The 19,572-nt window shown below is 37.7% G+C and overlaps 1 protein-coding gene across 1 annotated transcript in view; it reads left to right on the top strand.

Moving 5' to 3' along the window:
- Positions 1-19,572, top strand: part of sorcs1 (sortilin-related VPS10 domain containing receptor 1) — a 163,340-nt gene that overhangs the window by 62,970 nt on the left and 80,798 nt on the right. The window contains exon 2 of the mRNA XM_079337819.1: positions 12,937-13,004. Within this exon, the coding sequence (XP_079193945.1) occupies positions 12,937-13,004 (68 nt within the window). The remainder of the gene's footprint in view (positions 1-12,936; positions 13,005-19,572) is intronic.

Below are 19,572 nucleotides of genomic sequence, written 5' to 3'. Positions count from 1 at the left end.
GATGCGTACATGTCCTTTGCTAATCACAATATCTCCTGGATACACAACAGTAATTACAATTCACTGAACACAATGAAACCTTCCATTCACAACCAGGGAGAACATTTGAAAATGTCATTTACTCAGCAGAATTGTGCAGAATTACAAGGGATTTTCAAATTTCACAAATCAATCTGCTCATAACAAGTTGACGGAATAGGCAATGACCTTTCATAGATTCCATTTCTGATGTGATCTTAATTTTGATAACTATAATATCACCAAATCTGCATTGAATGTGACAGCTTAACTCCGACAAATCAGATGAATTAGTGAGACAGAGGCGTATCGTCTTATTCAGGGCTTTCAGTCAATTTACTGACAAGCCTTTAAGAGGTTTGGTTTTGGTGAGAACAGTACAGGTCTATTCAGCTCTTTCTCTCACTGGTATATTACAAAAAATCTTTGGAACAAGGTCAGCTCCAGACTTAAAGTAACAGACAGTAAAGTAGTTCTTCATTGATTAGGGCCTGAAAGCTGGATATTATTTTCTCTATAATCTATATACCTGGATTCACTAAGGACTCTTTAAAAAAAAAATTCTACATGATATCTTAAAAAAAAGGTAAACTGAGCCTTTGTTTTGTGGTTTACATAACGGCTGCTGCTTACAAGAATTAAAACAACTTGTGGATAACAAAGTGTAAAATTATGTTTTACCAATAACTCTGCCACTTTATTACTTTTTATGGAAGAGCTGTATTCAGTTTGATCCTTCCCCCTGCACCCTGCTATATACTCTACCTTCCCCTCTCAGACAGCCACTTATTAATTTATGCATTAACTTGGAACTCGTCCAGTTTGAAATTTCCTATGGCATCTACTGGACGGTGCAGGCTTAAATGATACCACAGTAAGTAATTGGTTGGTGTTAGGAATACCATTAAAACTGTAAAGAGGCTGGCAGAAGCAGGTCAGCAATCAATCACTGTCGCTCGTCCACCACGAGGCCTCCACCCAAACAACATCATGCCTAATCTCCTTTGAGCGTTGCCTCTTTGGGATTTGCCTTTATTTGTTTTAAACACTGTTGTTTTTTGACCTCCTGCAAAATCTAAAGCAGCAACTAACTGCAGTAAAGTAGTAAAAATAGCAGCAAAATTAGGCTTTAACTGTAAAACTTAATAAAGCAATATGCATGTGGCACCACTTCTTCAATGTATTTTTATTGACATAAACCATTAACACAATGAAGCTAAAAAAAAGTCGATTAAAACAGACATTTACGGAAGCTGAAGTCAGATGACAAGCCAACCTCTCTGAAAAAAAGAAGAATAAACATTTTAAATATTGTTTCGACTTTAGTAGTATAAGCTTTAAATACATGGGAGATGGGAGAAAACATGATTAATATTTTCAAATTTTTAACTGTCTGAGTTTTAATTTTTGTTGTCAAGGCAATTTCTGTGGTGATGTCACATAGATGGTTCTGCAGTTCTCTCTACATTTTAATCAGAAGAATTTGAGCACCAGCATGAAACCAAGACAATTTCGCTCTGTTGTGCTAGCAGGCAAAACGAAATAACCATGATCTAAAAACTTTTACCTGACATTCAAATGAGCAGTGAGTACAGTATGTCATTCTTCTTTTCTCTAGTCCCTTAATTAAACAACTTTTATACGCAAGGGGATGAACCAGCCGACCGTCCCGTCCACGTTAACACGGTGTAGATACAACACAGACAATCTCACACAGATGCCACAATACCTTGTAGACAAAAGAAGAAAAAACATATTTTATCACACTTTCTAAAGAAAAACAACAATACTCATGGCTATATCCATAATAGCCCACTTTTCTGCTTGTAATTGGAAGATTAGTTTGACCCCACAAAGCGGAGCCAAACCAAACCCATAATCAGTAAGTAGATTGGCATCCTGAGTGGCAGCCTCCACCATCGGTATATCTATGTGCTTTATATGTGTATGTGTGTGTGTGTGTGTGTATTTGAGTGTGTATTTTAGGGTTGAACATGGTGGAAAGGTATTTGAGTGGTCGAAAGACCCAGAAGGCACTCGTAAGGGGAGTCCATTACACATTTACCTTCTTTGAAGACTCACTTCCTTCTCTGTCAGTCCTGTGATCATCCGTCCTTTTTTTTAAAAAATCTTTCTCCTTCACTTAATTTTTTATCTGCTGGTAAAACAACTGCCTTAAAATTCTTTGCTGCTTGTAAAAGGTAAAACTATCATAATGGTTTATCCCTTCACAGTCTGACAACTAAATGCTCTGTATCTTTTCTGCTGTGTGAACATAATTAAACTCTCTTGTATCATTCACTTGGCATCTCTATACACTCTGCTCCAACAGATTACTTCAATTAAAGTTAACAAAAATGTTGCAAATTGATACATAGGCATTTGAACAATCTTTGTCATATCTCCATTATGTCTCAAGTGACCTTTTTCCCATCTTTGCAACATTCTGTGAGTCAAGATTTCTGATATCCTATCATGTTACCTTTAGTTTTTGCAAGGATCGTAATGCAATCAGACAAAAAAAATTCAGACTAATATGGAACAACTAAAGAATGCAAATACTGTTTAAAAGATGTGTTTTGATTTATTCACATCTTAACGATTATAACTTTAAAGACCACCTTGTGTGGTGAAGACTGACGAGACATTCTCCAAATAATCATTGCAGAGCGGGAACAGCAGCAGTTGTGCTGAGGTTCACACTGAAGGCCACAGCAGATAGACATTGATCATGTTTACTCATGTCGTGTACATTAACCTGCAGGTAATGACACCCATCCAGATCAATGCTCCTTACTGCACTGTCTGCAAATTGATTCTGTGGTTAGGAGCCACTGAGCTACTACTGATGATACTTAAAGAGAGAAACGACTCAATTCCTCTGATTCGCCTGCTTTTCTTTCACTTTCAGTCCTGCCAAGCCTGCTCATTTGTCCTTGGATTTATTCCCTCTAAAAAAGGGAGCCAGCATGCCTTCTGTCTCAGCTTGTACATGATCACTGCAGCCAAAGCTGTAGCTGGCCCGACAACCTGGCCTTGAATGACTTCCTATGCGGGCTGGGTTGAATTCTTGGTCAGGGCTGGTATCATGAGGAGAGGGATCGAATGCCAACAGTAACTGAACTAGTGATAGCTTAAGTAAAGTCATACAGTTTGGTTTTGACCTTCCTGAATAAAAGAGCTGCAGCCATATAAGTTGTAAGAGTTAAGAGTTATTAATAATCCATTGATTTATTTGTGAGCCACTTAGTCATCTGATTGAATAGCTTTGGTATAGCTGTCCACATACAAGGAGAAACCATGTCGCTACCATATAATTTAGACGATAGCATGACCAGCATACAAGATGGTAAAATTGTGTACGTTGCTTTGCCTCAAGAGATGAGTCAACTTCCCTCTTTGGACAGCCTGTTCTTCTGTGGCAGCATCGTGTGTCTAAATTTCTAGTTCCACTCTTTGCTCAGTCAGTCTCTCTTTACACAGATATCCCACAGAAATAATTGCAAGTACAGTTTTGGCATTCACAAGAGTAATTTACACAGTGCTTTGATGAAACAGAGGGAAGAGAAGAAAACACAAACAAAAGAGGGTCAATGTCGGTTCTCAATTGTTGTTGTTGATTAAGCCGTACAGAGGAAGAAAGGTAAGTTCCTTTCTCTTTATCATAGCCTCGTCTAATCACTTCCAATAAAAGGCAAACGATGAGAAGAAGGAATCTCTAATTCCCGAATCACGCGAACAAAGATAAAGATGGAAAAAAATAGAAGAGCTTGTTAGTTACCACCATGGGTTAGCTCTCCAGGCAGGTCCTGAGGGGACTTCTTTTAATCTAGCATCGCCTTGGGCAACAGTTACCCAGCCCTAAAGCGTCTGAATTGGATGAAATTAAGAAAAATCAATGAAGCTCTATTCTCTTTGAGAGAGTTGACAAATTCTTCTTTTCTTTCTTACTTGTCAGCATATTGGCTGGAGATTATGTTATTTTAAATCCATTTAAAGGCCTAGTTAACAATTAGGCAGGCAGTGGTACTCCTGACAATTCCAATTTGAATAATTTATCCACGCTGACTACCAGGTTCCTCAGATTAAATACATTGATGCCAATCTATTGAACGTTAATGATGAGATATTTTAAATTATATTGAAATGGTAAAATGCCACATATTTTCATAATGTTTAAAATGTACTTTGCAGGTCCCAGGAGTATCTCCCATAGCAGTTATTGCCTTTTCTAAGACTAGAAAAGACTAAAACTCCCTGATATCTTCTAACACATCTCAGAGATCAGAGCGTCCTCCTCCAGGGGCACAGCAGGACATCCAGCATTTTTCTCAAACTTCTTACATGTTGATTGTCGACCAAGCAGCACTCCAATGGGGCATTCAAGTGGTATTGGACATATCGGGAAAAAAAAAGATTCCGAGTTGTAAAATGCATGTGAACACCTGCTTAGGTCGAACAATTACTAGTAAACTTGGGTGCCCAACTTGCTGACTTGACGTCAAAAAAAAGTATTCTGCTCAAATATGTCACGCAACAGTGACATTCAAACTACTTTCCAAGTCAGAAACTGGGACCATCTGAGGAGCACCTGAATGCAGCATAAGCCAGGCTTTTTATTTATTCGCTGCATATGAACAAATCTCCAAAGGAAAATGGATTGATACGATAAAGACTCATGTAGTCAGTGTTTTTGTTCAAGTAATCAGAACAGATAAGACTATTACTCCCTCAAACATTGTAAACTTTATGTAGGTGATTTACTTACAGTTTTGAAGTTTAACAAGGTTGTTAAAACTTTTGATTCAGTGCAGGAACACATTATCCACTTTGAGTGATGTTGTTTCTGTTATCAGCAAGACAAGTGCCCATGAAATTCCTCTTCAATAATTGTGTCAGGTGTTATCTCCCCCTTATGACACAGTGCTAAACAGTGATTTATTGCCTTAATGTATACTTGATACAGATATATCGGTCCTTTAAAGCTGAGAACTTTTCTGTTTTAACTGGCAAGTAACAGATGGAAATAGGCACCCACACACCCATACTCTCTACTTTTATTTATTTTTTGACGCTGACTTAACGGTCATCAAACTTACAGAAGCCATGTTAATACGTGCAATATTTCTTTAACATAAGATTCCAACTCTTCTGTTGACATTTTTGCTAAATATATAAGCCCAAAAAAACCCAACAGAGTTGTGTGATGACTCCAACAGCACACTGAAGCAAAATACAAAGATACACATGAATAACTACAAAAGATTCACAAATAAAATTTTCAAAACTACACAGTATTGCGCAGAATGACAATAAAGATCCAAAACTTATCTGAAATAATGGTTATTTTTTTAAAAAAGACAGAAAGACAGTACAAAGAAAGACAGTAAAGACCTGCATAAACATGCATCAGCTCCTCATTGTCTGTAAAATCCATTGTCCCACCTCTGAATTATATTCATATTTTTTTCTAAATGGCCCAAAGTATGCCGGGCAGACATAAAAAATAAATTAAAAAAAGACAGAAAAGAAAACAGAGGAACCAACAACTTCAAAATGACAAACAACAACTAACAAAGATACCAAGCAACAACAAGACATTGAAACTGAAAACAAAGGGATATACAAGATTGCAGCAAGTCATAAAATAACTATAAATAGCAATTTGGCGATACAAAAAATACAGTCACAAGGGTGCTAGTAGCGTGGTGACAAGTGTGGTGTGCCTAAAGTACAGGAGTCCTTCAAGCGTGTGGCCAAGGTTCGAATCCGAACTGTGGCTCTTTTTTCACATGTCAGTCCCTACTCTCTCTATCTCTCTCTCCCAACTCTATCCACTGTCCCTTCTCTACAGTAATGGCCCAAAAGCCCCCCCAAACAGAACACTGAAGCAAAATACAAAGATACACATGACAAGGGAAAAAAAACAAAGAGCCAGACATTAAGTACAAAAGATTCACAAACAAAATTTTCAAAAATACACACATTTGCACAGAATGACTAAAAAAGATCCAAAACGTATCTGAAATTATGTTTTTTAAAAGGGAGAGGCACATCTTCAAAGAAAGACATGATAAACATGCAAAATGTCAACAAAGATAAATGAAACATCCAATAAGAGACACAACAAAAACACAATCACTGCAACTTCAAGAAGAACATGCATGTGTGGAAAAATTCACACATGAGAGAATTATCTATCAAAAACCTAAAGTCTTGTTTGTCGTCTTATAGATTGAGAAGTTCCAAATTAACATATATTTACATATTCATACATTGCTCACACTATTCCAAACTGTTTTTTTTCCTTACATACGTACAAAATTAAAGCAAATGTGCAATGAAGTGCTGTCATACTGTCACATCACACAAAAAAACAGCCAATGATAGGTGATCTTTATCTCCATGCAATATTTTTTCTTCTGCATTCTATTATTGCTAATTAGCACTTAGTAAGCTCTTAATGTCGCCCTTAAGCCTTTCATGTTTTAAAATGCATTAACAGCTCCACACTTGAAAGATCAGCCACTTAACTGCAATACTTTTCATCCACTGAATTCTTCCTGTACTTTGGAAGGATACTCTCAAGTTCCAAAAAAGTGGGTTAACAACCAATTAGAAGCAGCAAATAGCTAAAGATCAAGGCGAGAAAAAAATAAACTAGCTTTGGAATCCACAGGAAGCATCATCACGAGGAAGAACAAACAACCCCAAAGGTGACAGGTCTGTGTTGATCAAACACTCGGCACATAAAACTGCAGGTATAGTCACAAGAGCTGGAGACTTCCTCAGTATTCTGTGAGCATCTCTGTAAACAACACGTCTGAAAATATTCTGCACCAATGGAATCTGAAATAGAAAATGTGTATAATATCTATAATCTATCGATTATTTTTGTGGGGGAGAGAAAAGATTGTAATCATTTTATGGCACAACATAACGCCCTCCACATCAAGGTTTGCTGTTTTAATTAAGCCGTTCTATCCCTTCTAATGAAGATTGAACAGTCTCAAGTGAAATGAGGCCACCGAAGAGTTGATTACTTGTTGACTATGTAGAGGCTGAACAACACTACGCCAAGGCAAATATATCCTCAGTGGGACACACACATACACACACCTCTGACAGGTCTTGATCAATTTTGATGCAGATGAAGACACGTTATTTTTGGATTTTTGACATGCACCTTAAACAACTCTGTTTCTCAAGTATGTTCACTTTCAAATTAGCGACAGGCACAAGTGGTGAATTTTCTAGAGGAAGATGTGACAGGCTAATCCACAGAGAGAAGCGTTCCCGGCTCGATGGTACCCCTTTCCCCACGATCCTGACATATTGAGCTATATGGAGATGTGTACCGTTGATACTTGTTTACATCATTATATGCTTGCATTGCAGTGTTTTCCAGTCTTTATTACTGAATTCAATCAATGATTGAAAAGAAAAAAAGACACTGCCAAACAGTTTTCGGTTTCATTATGCAGCAAGAAAGTTTGTTTTTGTCCCGCTTAATATATGCATCGTCTTCTGTGTTTGGATGATTTTTATTTATTTATTTATTTATTTTTTACCACAGTAATGAAAACAGTACTAAAAGATCCATCCCCTGGAGAGATCTGGTCTCACGTGATTACAAAAATGAGATGTGAGAAAAACAAATAGTTCATAATGCCCTGCAGAACATGATCCCAGTACATTTCCCGGTGTGGGGAGAGGCAGAATGTGTGCGTACACTTTGCATTTCATATTTGTTTATTCTGCTTTCTTGTGCCCCAGGAAATGGTAATTGTTGTTTGTATATGCATGTTTGGGTATTTTGATCCATGATGATATTTTCTTTCCTCCATCCAAGGACAATTACCAAACAGTATAGAAGATAACAGTGTTAGCTAGCAGCAAAGTCATACTTTTGATTAAAAAGGAATAATAGGGAGATATTTTAAACACCTAAAGCTTAGAACAGACACAGTTGTTTCTGATCCCCACCCGGAGCCGAGGCTTTTTTTTTTTTTTTCCTTTGCATGACTAATATTGCTGTACTTTCTTCCCCTTTAAACACATTTGGAATCCTTTTGAAGCAAACTCTAAAAATGCATCCAAGTTTTTCTTTGAACTTAGTTCTTTATCCTTCAAAATACTGTCCCCCTGTTGAGGCTCTCTGAGTGATGGTATCATTATTGTTGCAGGCAGAGTAAAGAAAAAGGGTTAAATGTTTCAAACGTTTATTGTAACACAAAAGGTTAATTAACACATTTAATTGCTGTTTTTTTTTATAAATACAGCACATAGACAGCCTCTAAAAGTGATAGAACAGCAAACTGTTAAGTGTAACTGTTAAATCCCCTCTTTCCTTGTTTAGCATTTATATAATTAGTATGTTAAAAAAAGGGGGGGGGGTTCTATGATCATTGCTGATCGGGTTTGTCAGATTGGGCAACAATGCTGCAGTGTAGCTGTTGTGCACAATGAGCTAATTCCTCTTGACAGTTGTGATGTGTCGTTTCTGGACCTGGGGCATTTGTGATATTTTTATTTATTTATTATGAGACAGTTCCTTGTTGTCAGTACATCCAAAGCATCATGAGTTCTTATTTGTTAAAACCCTAGGAAGCTTGACTTGGACTTGAGGCTGCACTGAGACTTGCCTTCAACCCACTGCTCATGGACTTGAGACTTGACTTTAACTTGCCTATCAAAGAATTGAGATCTGAATTGAGAAGAATTGACCAGCAATAAGTGACTTGTTCCCATCTTTGTTTATTAGATCCATGTCTTTAAAAATGCTGAGAGATAATCTATAGAAACATTAGATAATCAGGCCATTGCTGACTCTGGGCGGAAGTAGGGTATCAGGCTAGATTATCTTATTGTGTATACCCTGCTTTATGCTAAGCTTTTCTAAAAGAAGGTGTGATTGCCAATGAGGTCCTGCTGTGTACCTACAATGTAGATGAGTTGTGAATTTGAACCATATAACTTACAATGCTTTTGCTGGGAGTAAGGAAAAAACACGTTTTATAAAACTGAGAGACATTGTATTAATGGTTCCAGCGTTATCATGTATATTTTTGGTTAAGTATTTGACAACAACCTAAAGTACTTGTAAAAGCTTCAAATTATGGATATAGTTGAAATGATTTTGAATTGAAGGGCACAGCAGAGCATTGAATTTCAGAAAGTGTGCTTGGAGGTACTTTAGGATCTTTCGGGCTTGTAACTGTATCTCTGTAACAAACTGCCACCAGTTAGGTTTAATCTCTTTCTGATGCCTTCATGGTTATGGTCCATGTCCACACTGTCAGAAATTAGAGAGAGAGAGAGTGTGTGTGTGTGTGTGTGTCCAGCGACCTGCTCTTGTGGACCTTGGTGAAGAGGAAATCTTTCCCCATCATAGTATTTACAGTAGGAGAAGTCCTCAGGCCTAATTGGCATGGTCACCGATGAAGCATATGTACTTTCCAGTGGGAGCCCATCTGACAGGGCCACTCACTGATGACTGCCCACAAACTCTCCATATGTGGCAGACAGAAGGGCCCATACCAACACTGCCCTTCAACTAATGAAGCCAAGACACACAGCTTATACTTTAGCCTTTTAGAGGACTTTTTCCACAGTCTGGGGTCAACGTATTACCTATCACAGCTTGCACACACACACAAACAGACAAACGAGCCAGAGGGGAAACGAAGAGCTGTGAAGGAAAAAAACTTGTCTCTAACCTTCACCTACAGCCAGACGCACACTGACCCCTCCATACACACACAGCAGCATGACTCACATGTGTTAAAAAACATAATTGAACCATTACCCTTACCTTCACCCCCCCTCTCAGACACATACGCAGAGACTCACAGGAGAAAATACTGCTAAGATGAGACGGATGAGGGAAATAACAAGGGGGACTCGGTCAAAAAGAGAGAGGGAATACAGAGAGAGAGAGAAGCAGTGTGGAGCGAGTGTGAATTCAGCCTCCAGCTGGGCAGCTAAATGGACTTGGTCAGTCATTAGCATGCAAAGGTCTCGTCTAGACATTTGAGGTTATTCATTCCCCAGGCTAAATATCCCTGTGCTAAAACACGCCCAGCTCCTTCCTGCATAACTCTAAATCAATGCCTTTTTACTATTTGTTTTGCCGGGGCTTGTTTTTTCACAAAACCTCCTCAACAACAGTAGTAAAACATCCTCAACAACAGAAGTCACAGGTTAGCAGAATTGGGGGGGGGGGGGGGGGGGGGATGTGCAGATGTTAAGGCATACTTAATAAGCTTGATCACAGTTGCCCCCAACCTCGCAATGTAATTCTGCTACCTAAGGTGCATCTGTTCTGCTTGTACTCACTGGAACCCCATGCTGATGGAACTATTTCACAAAGTCACACAAGTCACCTAGTGGCTTGTCTGCCGCCTCAAAAACAAGCAGAGGAACTATTAAAAGGCAACCAGGACAACACAAAACAGTCGGGTATCGACTGGCTCTGTAAAGTGGACTGAAAGTCTCTGGATATTTGGCGTGCAGGTATGATAACTTAGATTTGAGTAACCTGAAGCATTTGATTGGTCAATGGAAGATGAAAACTCAAAAAACTCTTTGCTATGCGTATTGTAGTTAGCAGTTAGCCTACACATGCAAGCTTTGGAAATTGTTCTAAAGGCTTAAATGCAAGGCTAAATGATAGTTCGGTATTTGCATTATCAAGTGCTATATTAACAACATCAGCTGTCAAAAAAACAATATAGGGCCCAAAAACCATGCGAAGGCTGGATTAAACAGCTGAAAAGCTGCCATTTGATTATTCCTGGGATGGTCTAGCCCAATACGTTGAATAATTATCTAAAAACATTAGGCATCACCCTGCCGTGGAAATACAGCTCTTTTACCGATTACAAAGTTTAGTATTTAGAAGAGCATCAGAAGCAAGACATTATTGTGAGCAGATGTTTCTCCATCAGCAACATCTCCTCCTCGCCCACTCTGCATCATCTGACCAATGTGCCATTGGGTTACCCAGAGTGCTTGAGGGTCATCAGATAACTGTCAAAATCACCACACAATCTCCTCGCAGAGTTAACAACGTCATGAGAATGAAAAGTCAGTAAACTACACAAAAAAGACTTTATTAAAGTGAAACTACAGCATTTATTGTGAAGATTGTTCTTGCCTCCTCTGCTTCTTCCGAGTTCTCTCTATTTCAAATACACCTCCAGTCACAAAGTAAATAGATTGTGAGTTTCCGTGCTGCTTTGCTTCTTTTATGCTCCAAGCAAAAATGTGATGTTTCTGCCTCCATTTTTCCCTGAAGACTTTGGCTGACCCACTTTTCCTCATCCCATACACCTTAAGGGTGTGAGCAGTGTGAGGACTATTAACAGTGCAGTGTTTAAAATCATTCTGATATGATTAAGTAATGAGTTTGAAACACTTAAAAGGGGCTCACGTGACACAATGGTATATATGGTGTTATGCATATTGGATCTTTGACTAGCTCACAGTGATGTGTGGGTGTAGATCTCTCTTGTTACAATGAGCCAAGTTACATCCTGACAAAGACATTTAATAACATGAACATCTCATCGTACACAGGGATTTGTGTCTTAATAAGGTGGTTAATACTTTTTAAATGTTTCTTATAAAAGAGTGACAGCTTGAGCTTACTAATTCACTTTCTTAGTACAGCTAACCACAAACTGAAACAAAATTAAGCAATTTGATGGGAGAGCTGGTCTTAACGCTACTGATTCAGCAGCACACCGGATCAAATGAATGTCCGTATTGAAGGATTTGAAGAGTTGAAGTTACTAACATTTAAAATTGTCTTTGTCATAACGGTACTTGCATTAGTAAGATAACGGTGCTCAGCTCTCACGTGTGCTATGGGATTTATGAGAACAGCTTCACATAACACTTTAAGTAAAAGATGAATCTTTCTTAGAGCTGTACAATGTGCTGTACAATTACAGCATACAAACAAGTTGTTGAAGTTCTAAAACGAAGAGATGGAACTGAAAATGTAGTTGTTAAACTCCTGCACACTGTCCTACTTGCAAACAAACATTTATTGGCAACGTTTTGGTACCAGACTCCACGAAAAGAAGTGGATGTGCGAAAAAAAAATAATTTCTCATTTAAAACTAAAATCGAAAGATGAAATGTAAAAAAAATACTTTGAGTAAATACAAATATGAGGTATCTCTTTTATTTTGGTCAAAGTTAAGCTACCAAGTAATTTTGATACTATACCAACCATTAAATGATTAGATAATAGGACCCTCTGCATCGTTTTCATGATATACATTTGTATATAACTATATTTGTACTGCTATATGGTGTGTTTTCCTCTGGGATTGATTAAGTATTTGTTATTCAGATTAAACTGAAGTGAGCTTATTTTACTGGTCAACTATACCTTCAACCTTCTTGGCTTGATTAGGGGAGTAAGTAAATATTGAAATTCTGGAGTGTTTTGAGATTATATTTTTCAAAAATATTTCATAAAATATTAACAGTTTATGTAAATTATTATTATTTACAATAGTTGGGAAAATTGTTTTTTTTTTACATAAGCCTACATATTTTATATATTATGTCAGAATCCGCAAAAAGATATGCTGGATTTTTGATACCTCAGGGACTTTTACATACAAATGCAGATCTCACTGTCCTGACTGTATCTCAAAAGTTGGCTTTATCTTACTGAAATTTTTCTCTAATTGGTTTGGTTTTATACTATCATTATTATTATTACATATTCAATTAGGTTATTTTAAAAGAATACATGCGATATAAATAATAGCCCAAATACAATAGAACAGTGATTTCTGATTTGACAGTTGGTTGTTTTTGTTCCTTTAAAAAGTGACTGGATTCTCTTTAACCCCACACATCTGAGTATTGATTGTCATGCTCTGTCTTGTTCTGCAGGTGATTCTGATGCTGACCAAACTCTTTGACTTCAACCTGAACAGTGTGACTGAAAGTTCTTTGTGGAGGTAAGCTTCTGACACAATATGAGTGTATGATATTTCTAGAAAAGCCTCGAGCAGAGGTAAGACAGAATAAACCGGTCAGAGGGGAATGTTGCATTTATGGTTCCATATTCTTTTTGAAGTATTTAATCCTGTGGTTTGAATCGCTTTAAGCACTGCTGTTAGAAATACAGAAAACTCATATGATCTCACAATGTGAATAAATGACACAGTCAGAGCTTAAAAAAGAGGCTACCGTTTAAAAAAGATCTCTCAAATGACGAGCCCAAACAGCCGCATGTCCTCAATCAGTTTTCATGTCTTTGGGCAACAGAAATCCCTCTAATGAAAGTCGCTAATCATTGCTGTTGGAGCTGGCAGTATATTCCCACAAATTACCTTGACCAGCCTTGAACACGGCACTGCCTTGCTCGCAGCAACATCCTCCTTTCTGACTTCATTCTGATGTAATGTTGTTTGATGCCAGGGAAAAGTGTGTGACTCTATTACAGAAATAAAGTCATCACCAAAGATGATCTGTTTCAGTAATAATCAATATTAATATTGTCCTTATATTGAGAGGGATAGCTTGAGTTGAGAAAAAGAATGAACTTGTGTTCTGGCATCGTGGTGCCAATAGCTTGAGGTGAGAAACTAGAAACCCAGTGCCAAGTGCCCCCGCTGGTTCAGCCTGCAGCAGTGGATCGAGGTGGCTGATGGTGAACACTGACATCCCAGTGCCATTGGCCCCTGCTGGAACACACTGTGACGGTTGCTGATGCTATGTGGGGAGCACGTTGGCATTCCAGTGCCATGTGCAGCCTGCGGGGGCATTTGGCACTGACTTCCCAGTGCAGTTCTCTGAACTTTAAGAGAGGATGTAAATGTTAAGAGCCAACATCTGAAAGGTCCAATGGGCCTATTTTTGCTATTATTTTACAAATATATGAACGTGCATGAAAACACAAAAATGCTATAAAAAACAAAAACAAAATGGCTAAAAAAAACCAGCATTTGGAAAAGTTGAGAATATCGATACATGCAGAAGAAAAACATGTAACCAAAAAAAGCTACGATTCCTTTCAACTCTTTGAACTTTTGAACATTCACCAGAACCTCTATGTTGCTCCATCTCACATAATTATGTTTTAGACTCTAATTTTAAATTTAAAAAAAGATACACGAGTCAGGCACATATAACCAGGGCCCCCTGGCCAAGTGGGGGCCCTAATCAGGATTTTATTTTGGGGCCCCCCTTCCAATAACACAACAATAATAATGATAATGATAATAATAATAATAATAATAATAATAATAATAATAATAATAATAATAATAATAATAATAAATTACAATTACTAACAAATCAAATGAACAGCCTCTATCAACAGTGGAACAAGAACTTTATAGATTTGTTTTGGTTTTAATGGTAAACTAAACACTGAAATTATTTTAAATACTAGCCTCACAAAATTAAATTGCAATCAATGCAAATATGATTATAACTATTAATGTTCATTATGATTGAATTTGATGATATTTCTATATTTAAATATTGTATATCCTTATTTTCACATGTTGTACTTAGTTTGGAAGTACGTTTGGAAGCCATCTCTCTCTCTCTACTCTCTACCTGTAAAAAACTGCCTGCTGGCCCATCTGACTGCTGATTGGTCAGATGGTGATGCTTTGCGCTTTCAATCATTGTGTCTCTTTTTTTTTTTTGTCTCTATTGCCTCAGGCTGACTTGGTGGCGGGGCTCTACGCGCGCCTCTCGGCAAAATGCACGCGCATCCTTTGCGCATTTGCAGAGAATGATGATACTTTATTGATCCTGAGGGAAATTCAATTCACTTGCGCCAAAATGGGGCCCCCCATGGATCGCGGGGCCCTACGCACAGCGCAGGTTCTACGTTTAGGGAGGGGCGGGCCTGCATATAATGCATTAAAAAGATATATCAATTGTTTCCATTTGATGTAATGATGCAGCTGTAAAACATGGCATCATGGGTTGAATGTTTCAGTTGGTGAAAGCCTCATGCAGATTCAATAAAGTGTTGAAATAACTCATATTTTTTGTAGGTTCAATCAGAGTCAGCTTGGAAAAAAAACAAGATGTTTTTCTCTACAAAAACAAGTTAAAGGGTAGTCTTAAGGTGGACTTAATAATGGAAGTATCTAACAGCAATAATCACTGTGTTTTCATATGTTGCCTCTGTGCAACAATATGGACATGTAGGTCAAGGCAACCTGTGGCACCCACTTTACTTTCTTCATGCTCTGTCCATTTTCTTTTTATTGCAACAGTTGTTGCCACGTATAAATTAGATACCAAATTTTTGTCAAAAGAATCCTCCCTGTACACTGACGATTGTACGTGTCAGCTTAATTTTCTTCAGTCAAGTTTGAGCCTTTCAGACTCCTTTTGCAAGTTTGAGTGTTTAATTCCCTCCTTTCATGGTTAATTTTAAGCTGCGGGGCAAAAAAAGAACAAAAATCCTGAGTGTGCCTTTACTCTTACAGACTCTAACATTTTCTATTTAGTGCTTAAAGGTCACCTATTAATGCAAAATGCACTTTAAAATGTTTCTTGAACACTAATAGGTTTCCCTAGCCTTAACAAATCCCCCAGTTATGAAAAGAGTCCATCCTCTCCATCTGTTGCCTGCTGTGTGCTCAACAAGCCATTTGAGAGAACTTTCTTCATGACTTCACAAAGAGGCAGTAACCCCTCCCCCCAGGTGGGTGACACTCCTACAGCTCGATGTTTGTTCTGCCCTCTGAGTCTACCTTCTCATCGTAAACAACTGTGCGTGGTGCAAGAAAGCTCAAGTCTCATCCACTTGTGGTTTGACAAACCACAGTGGGTTGGCATGCTAAAGCAAAGTATGAAAACTGATCTATTGGCAAGAAACTCTCTGTTTCGGGGAGATTTACAGCTTAACAAACTTGTTGAAAAGGAGTATAATATTCAGTTCAAAAAACGTTATCACCGGGGGGCAATTCAAGGGCACACAGAGCAGCAGATAACGACAGTTCAACAATACTAAAACAAGTATAATTAATAATTAATATAATAATATAATTAATAATAATATAATAATTATTAATATGTGACCTTTGGGGTAAGAAGAGGGTCAGCAACATAGATATGTCATGCCTTTACTGTTTAAGTTGGCCTCTCAACCGCCTGAAAAACAACTAACTACTATCAGTAATTACAGTCAATAAGAGCAAACATAAGCAAGTATGTACCGATAAGGCATAGGACTAAATTCCATTTGTATAGAGCTGTATCAATAATTCCTAATTCTTTCATCCCAGTCCTTAACCACTCGTAAGAAAAGTCTTTCAATGTTTTAGGAGCTGTAGGATCTGTTCCACTGCAGTATGTGCAGCAGCAAGTTGCAAACTAAAAATGTGTTTATAGTTGCATTTGCATTAACAATACAGGCCAATCAGTGCATATGACCAAATCAAAATGAATACCAATTGTAACTAAAGACATTATTTTCTACATGTTCCTCTTTGCAAAAGCTTTCTCGTTAGTGCAGGGCAAACAGCTTTTGTCCTTTTGCTAACTTCACCACTGTGGTTTCAAAGTGCAAGCGTTCATGTTTTGATCTCACATGCGCGTACAAACTCTCTAAAAGATTCAACATGAAAAAGAATGTTTTCAGCGTAGTTATTAGCAGAGATCAGATATACATAGTGAATTGACTTGAAATTAACTCCAATTCAAAATCTTAAACCTAAATGGAATCACAATGCTACTGCATTTTTAGGGTCAGTCATTTTTTCATAACCCTTTTTTTTTTTTTTATCTTTGAGTAATCCCACCATGCCTTATATGTCGAAATATGTTTGAAATACCTCTTCATCTATTCATCATTGAACATGTTAAATTTGTACTTTTATTGTGTGATCACGTTGTTTGCAAAGACAAATCCATGATACCTAATCCCATTCGAAGAGATTTTTTTGACACTCTCAATACATGTTGTCAATTCATCTCAAATCAAACTAAGAACATTAAAAAGAAGAAAAAAATGTATTAGAGTCTAAAATGCTTATTCAATGTTGACAAAAGTAGAACTGCTGTCAATTAGTCAAAGTATTTCCTGATCCTTTCCTCTGTCCGTCCTTGGGGATAAAAGCATCAGGTTCAAAGAGCCAACAATGCACAGTTTTATATGTTGGCAAATGGGAATAAGTCTACATAGGCTTTAGCTCCTTGAAACAGCTATGGTAAATTTACCATTATACGAGTGTTCTCAACTGCTCTTATAGAGGCCCGTGTGAGGATATTACTATGTGCCTCCAATGACCATTAGCCAGGTAATGGTGCATCGAGTACTAATGTTACACTCATGTTGGGATGAATCTGAAGCCTCCTCTAATGGTTGGATGAATAAAATGTGCATGTGGATAAGCTGAAGGACAGACACCGAAAAAGGCAAGTGTGAACAGAGTGCTCATTCTGTGAGGAGGAAGGGTAAAGTCAGTGTAGAATGTGATTGGGCAATTTACAGCCAGGTATAAAGACAGAGAAGCAATGCAACAGATAACTGTATTTAAGGTAGCAAACTGGTCTGCAAGAAGTCCACGACTCCTCTGGGAGAATTTGATGCTAAACTAGGTATCTCTGCCCGTTGTGGCTTAAAAAAAGCAGCATGAGGCAACAGCTTGAAACCTTTATTTCTCGAAATCACAAGGCTTGATGTGAGATTGCACAAGTCTATCAATCTGTCAAGTGTGACTTTATGCCAATGGATATTTAAAGGAAAAGTTCTCACATCCAGGAGCTTTGATAGGATTCCACGTTTTTTTTTTTTTATATATATGCTCTTTATTGGCCTACGGTGTGTTCACTTGTGTTCAGTACTAGCATGAACCTACTAAAACATTCTGCACAGGTCAATGCCCTATTTCAAGGTCAATTACTCTAAATATATTTTCAAAGCAGTTTCCTTTAATTTTCATGAAAAAGGGGCAACTGCTCAGTGCTAGAGTTGGTCATCTCCCATTTGGTATTCCCTAGGGTGACCAAATGTCCTCTTTTGCCCGGACATGTCCACTTTTTACGTCCTGTCCGGGGCGTCCGGGTTTTTTTTTATAAAATCATGAAAATGTCCGGGGTTCACTGTCTTTCATGGAACCATCAAGTTTGTACTTAAATTGACCGGCGCAAAATACTACGGTAGCTACTTCGTTGCGTGACGTAAGACTGCTTTGTGGGCGGCTCTGCGACATTCACATTCACAGGGAACAGCAGACAGCGGCAACAGAGCTGACAGCGGAGCAGCATTGATTGCACACAAAATGTGTAAGTGCAGCTTCACAGATGAACTACAAAAACACTGTAAAACACTACAGCAGCTACACAGCAACAGCAAAGAGATGTCTTGCAAAGACTTTTATGCTGTTGAGCAACTGGAAACTGCTGGGAAAGACCAGTTCTGCAGAAAATATGGATGGAGGATGAAGAAAAAAATCAGGATGAATAAGACAAAAAAAAAAAAGATTAAAAGTAGATCATTTTTGTTTGTTAAGTTAGTATTTTTGTGAGCGTTTTTTCTAATTTATTATTTATCTTGTTACCTTGAAAAGGGATATATTAAAAGCTGGATTTTCTAACACAAAGAGTTCATGTTTTCACATTATTTATTTGAAAAGAGAGCTATTATTTTGTTACAGGTAGTTACATATTTCATTTGATTTCATTACAGAAGTTATATTTTCACCATTGAGGCATAATAAATCATGATCATAGACCTCTGAGAAGCCTGTCTGAATTTGTGTCTCATGGCCGTCCTCTTTTTTGGAAATCAAAATATGGTCACCCTAGTATTCCCAGCACCTGCAGTCACATGTAGAAGAGTCCTTTGGCAAGATACTGAACTTGTATATGGATGTTGCCAAAAATCAGTCTCTATGTTTCATTTAGTGTCTTTCTTTCCGCTGTAAAGACAAGTTAGCTGATCAAACATAAACCTTAAATTCAAAGTGGCAACAATGAAAGCTGAGGAAATAAAACAATTCAGGTTGCAGTTTTCTTTTTCATATCAGCCAGATAGGCAAACTTATATGCTCAGAAATCAAAGCCTGAGCACATTTCAGAAAACACAAACATGTGTCACAAAAAACATGCAACATTGCATACTGTTTAATACCAGTGGGTTTTGAGAAATTAGTATTATTATTATTTTTTTTATTTTGGGGGATTTTAGGGCCTCTATTCTAGAGATAGGACAATGGATGTGTCCGAAACCAGGGAAAGAGAGAGAGCGAGGAATGACATGAGGGAAAGAAGGATATCCTCCTTACACATACAGTAGGGCGTACGCACCAATCACCAGTTCAGCAGCACCCCAAAGAAGGTTTTTTTTGTATCTGTCCTAAAATCAAATGTTAGAGTTAATTGCTAAAATGAAGAATAATCATTATTATTGTGCAGCTTTGTCCACTTGAACAGCAGAAATGTTAAAGTTATAACCACGAAAATAGTACACACCCTGAGCTTATTGAAAAGAAACTTCCTGTCATTATGACACCCTTCTCTCTCAAAAACTTTCTTTTCTAGTGTGGCTTT

Source organism: Symphodus melops (assembly GCF_947650265.1).
Source record: "Symphodus melops genome assembly, chromosome: 2".
Lineage (NCBI taxonomy): Eukaryota > Metazoa > Chordata > Actinopteri > Labriformes > Labridae > Symphodus > Symphodus melops.
Note: the sequence above shows the minus strand (reverse complement) of the source record. Positions and strands in the feature narration are given on the sequence as shown.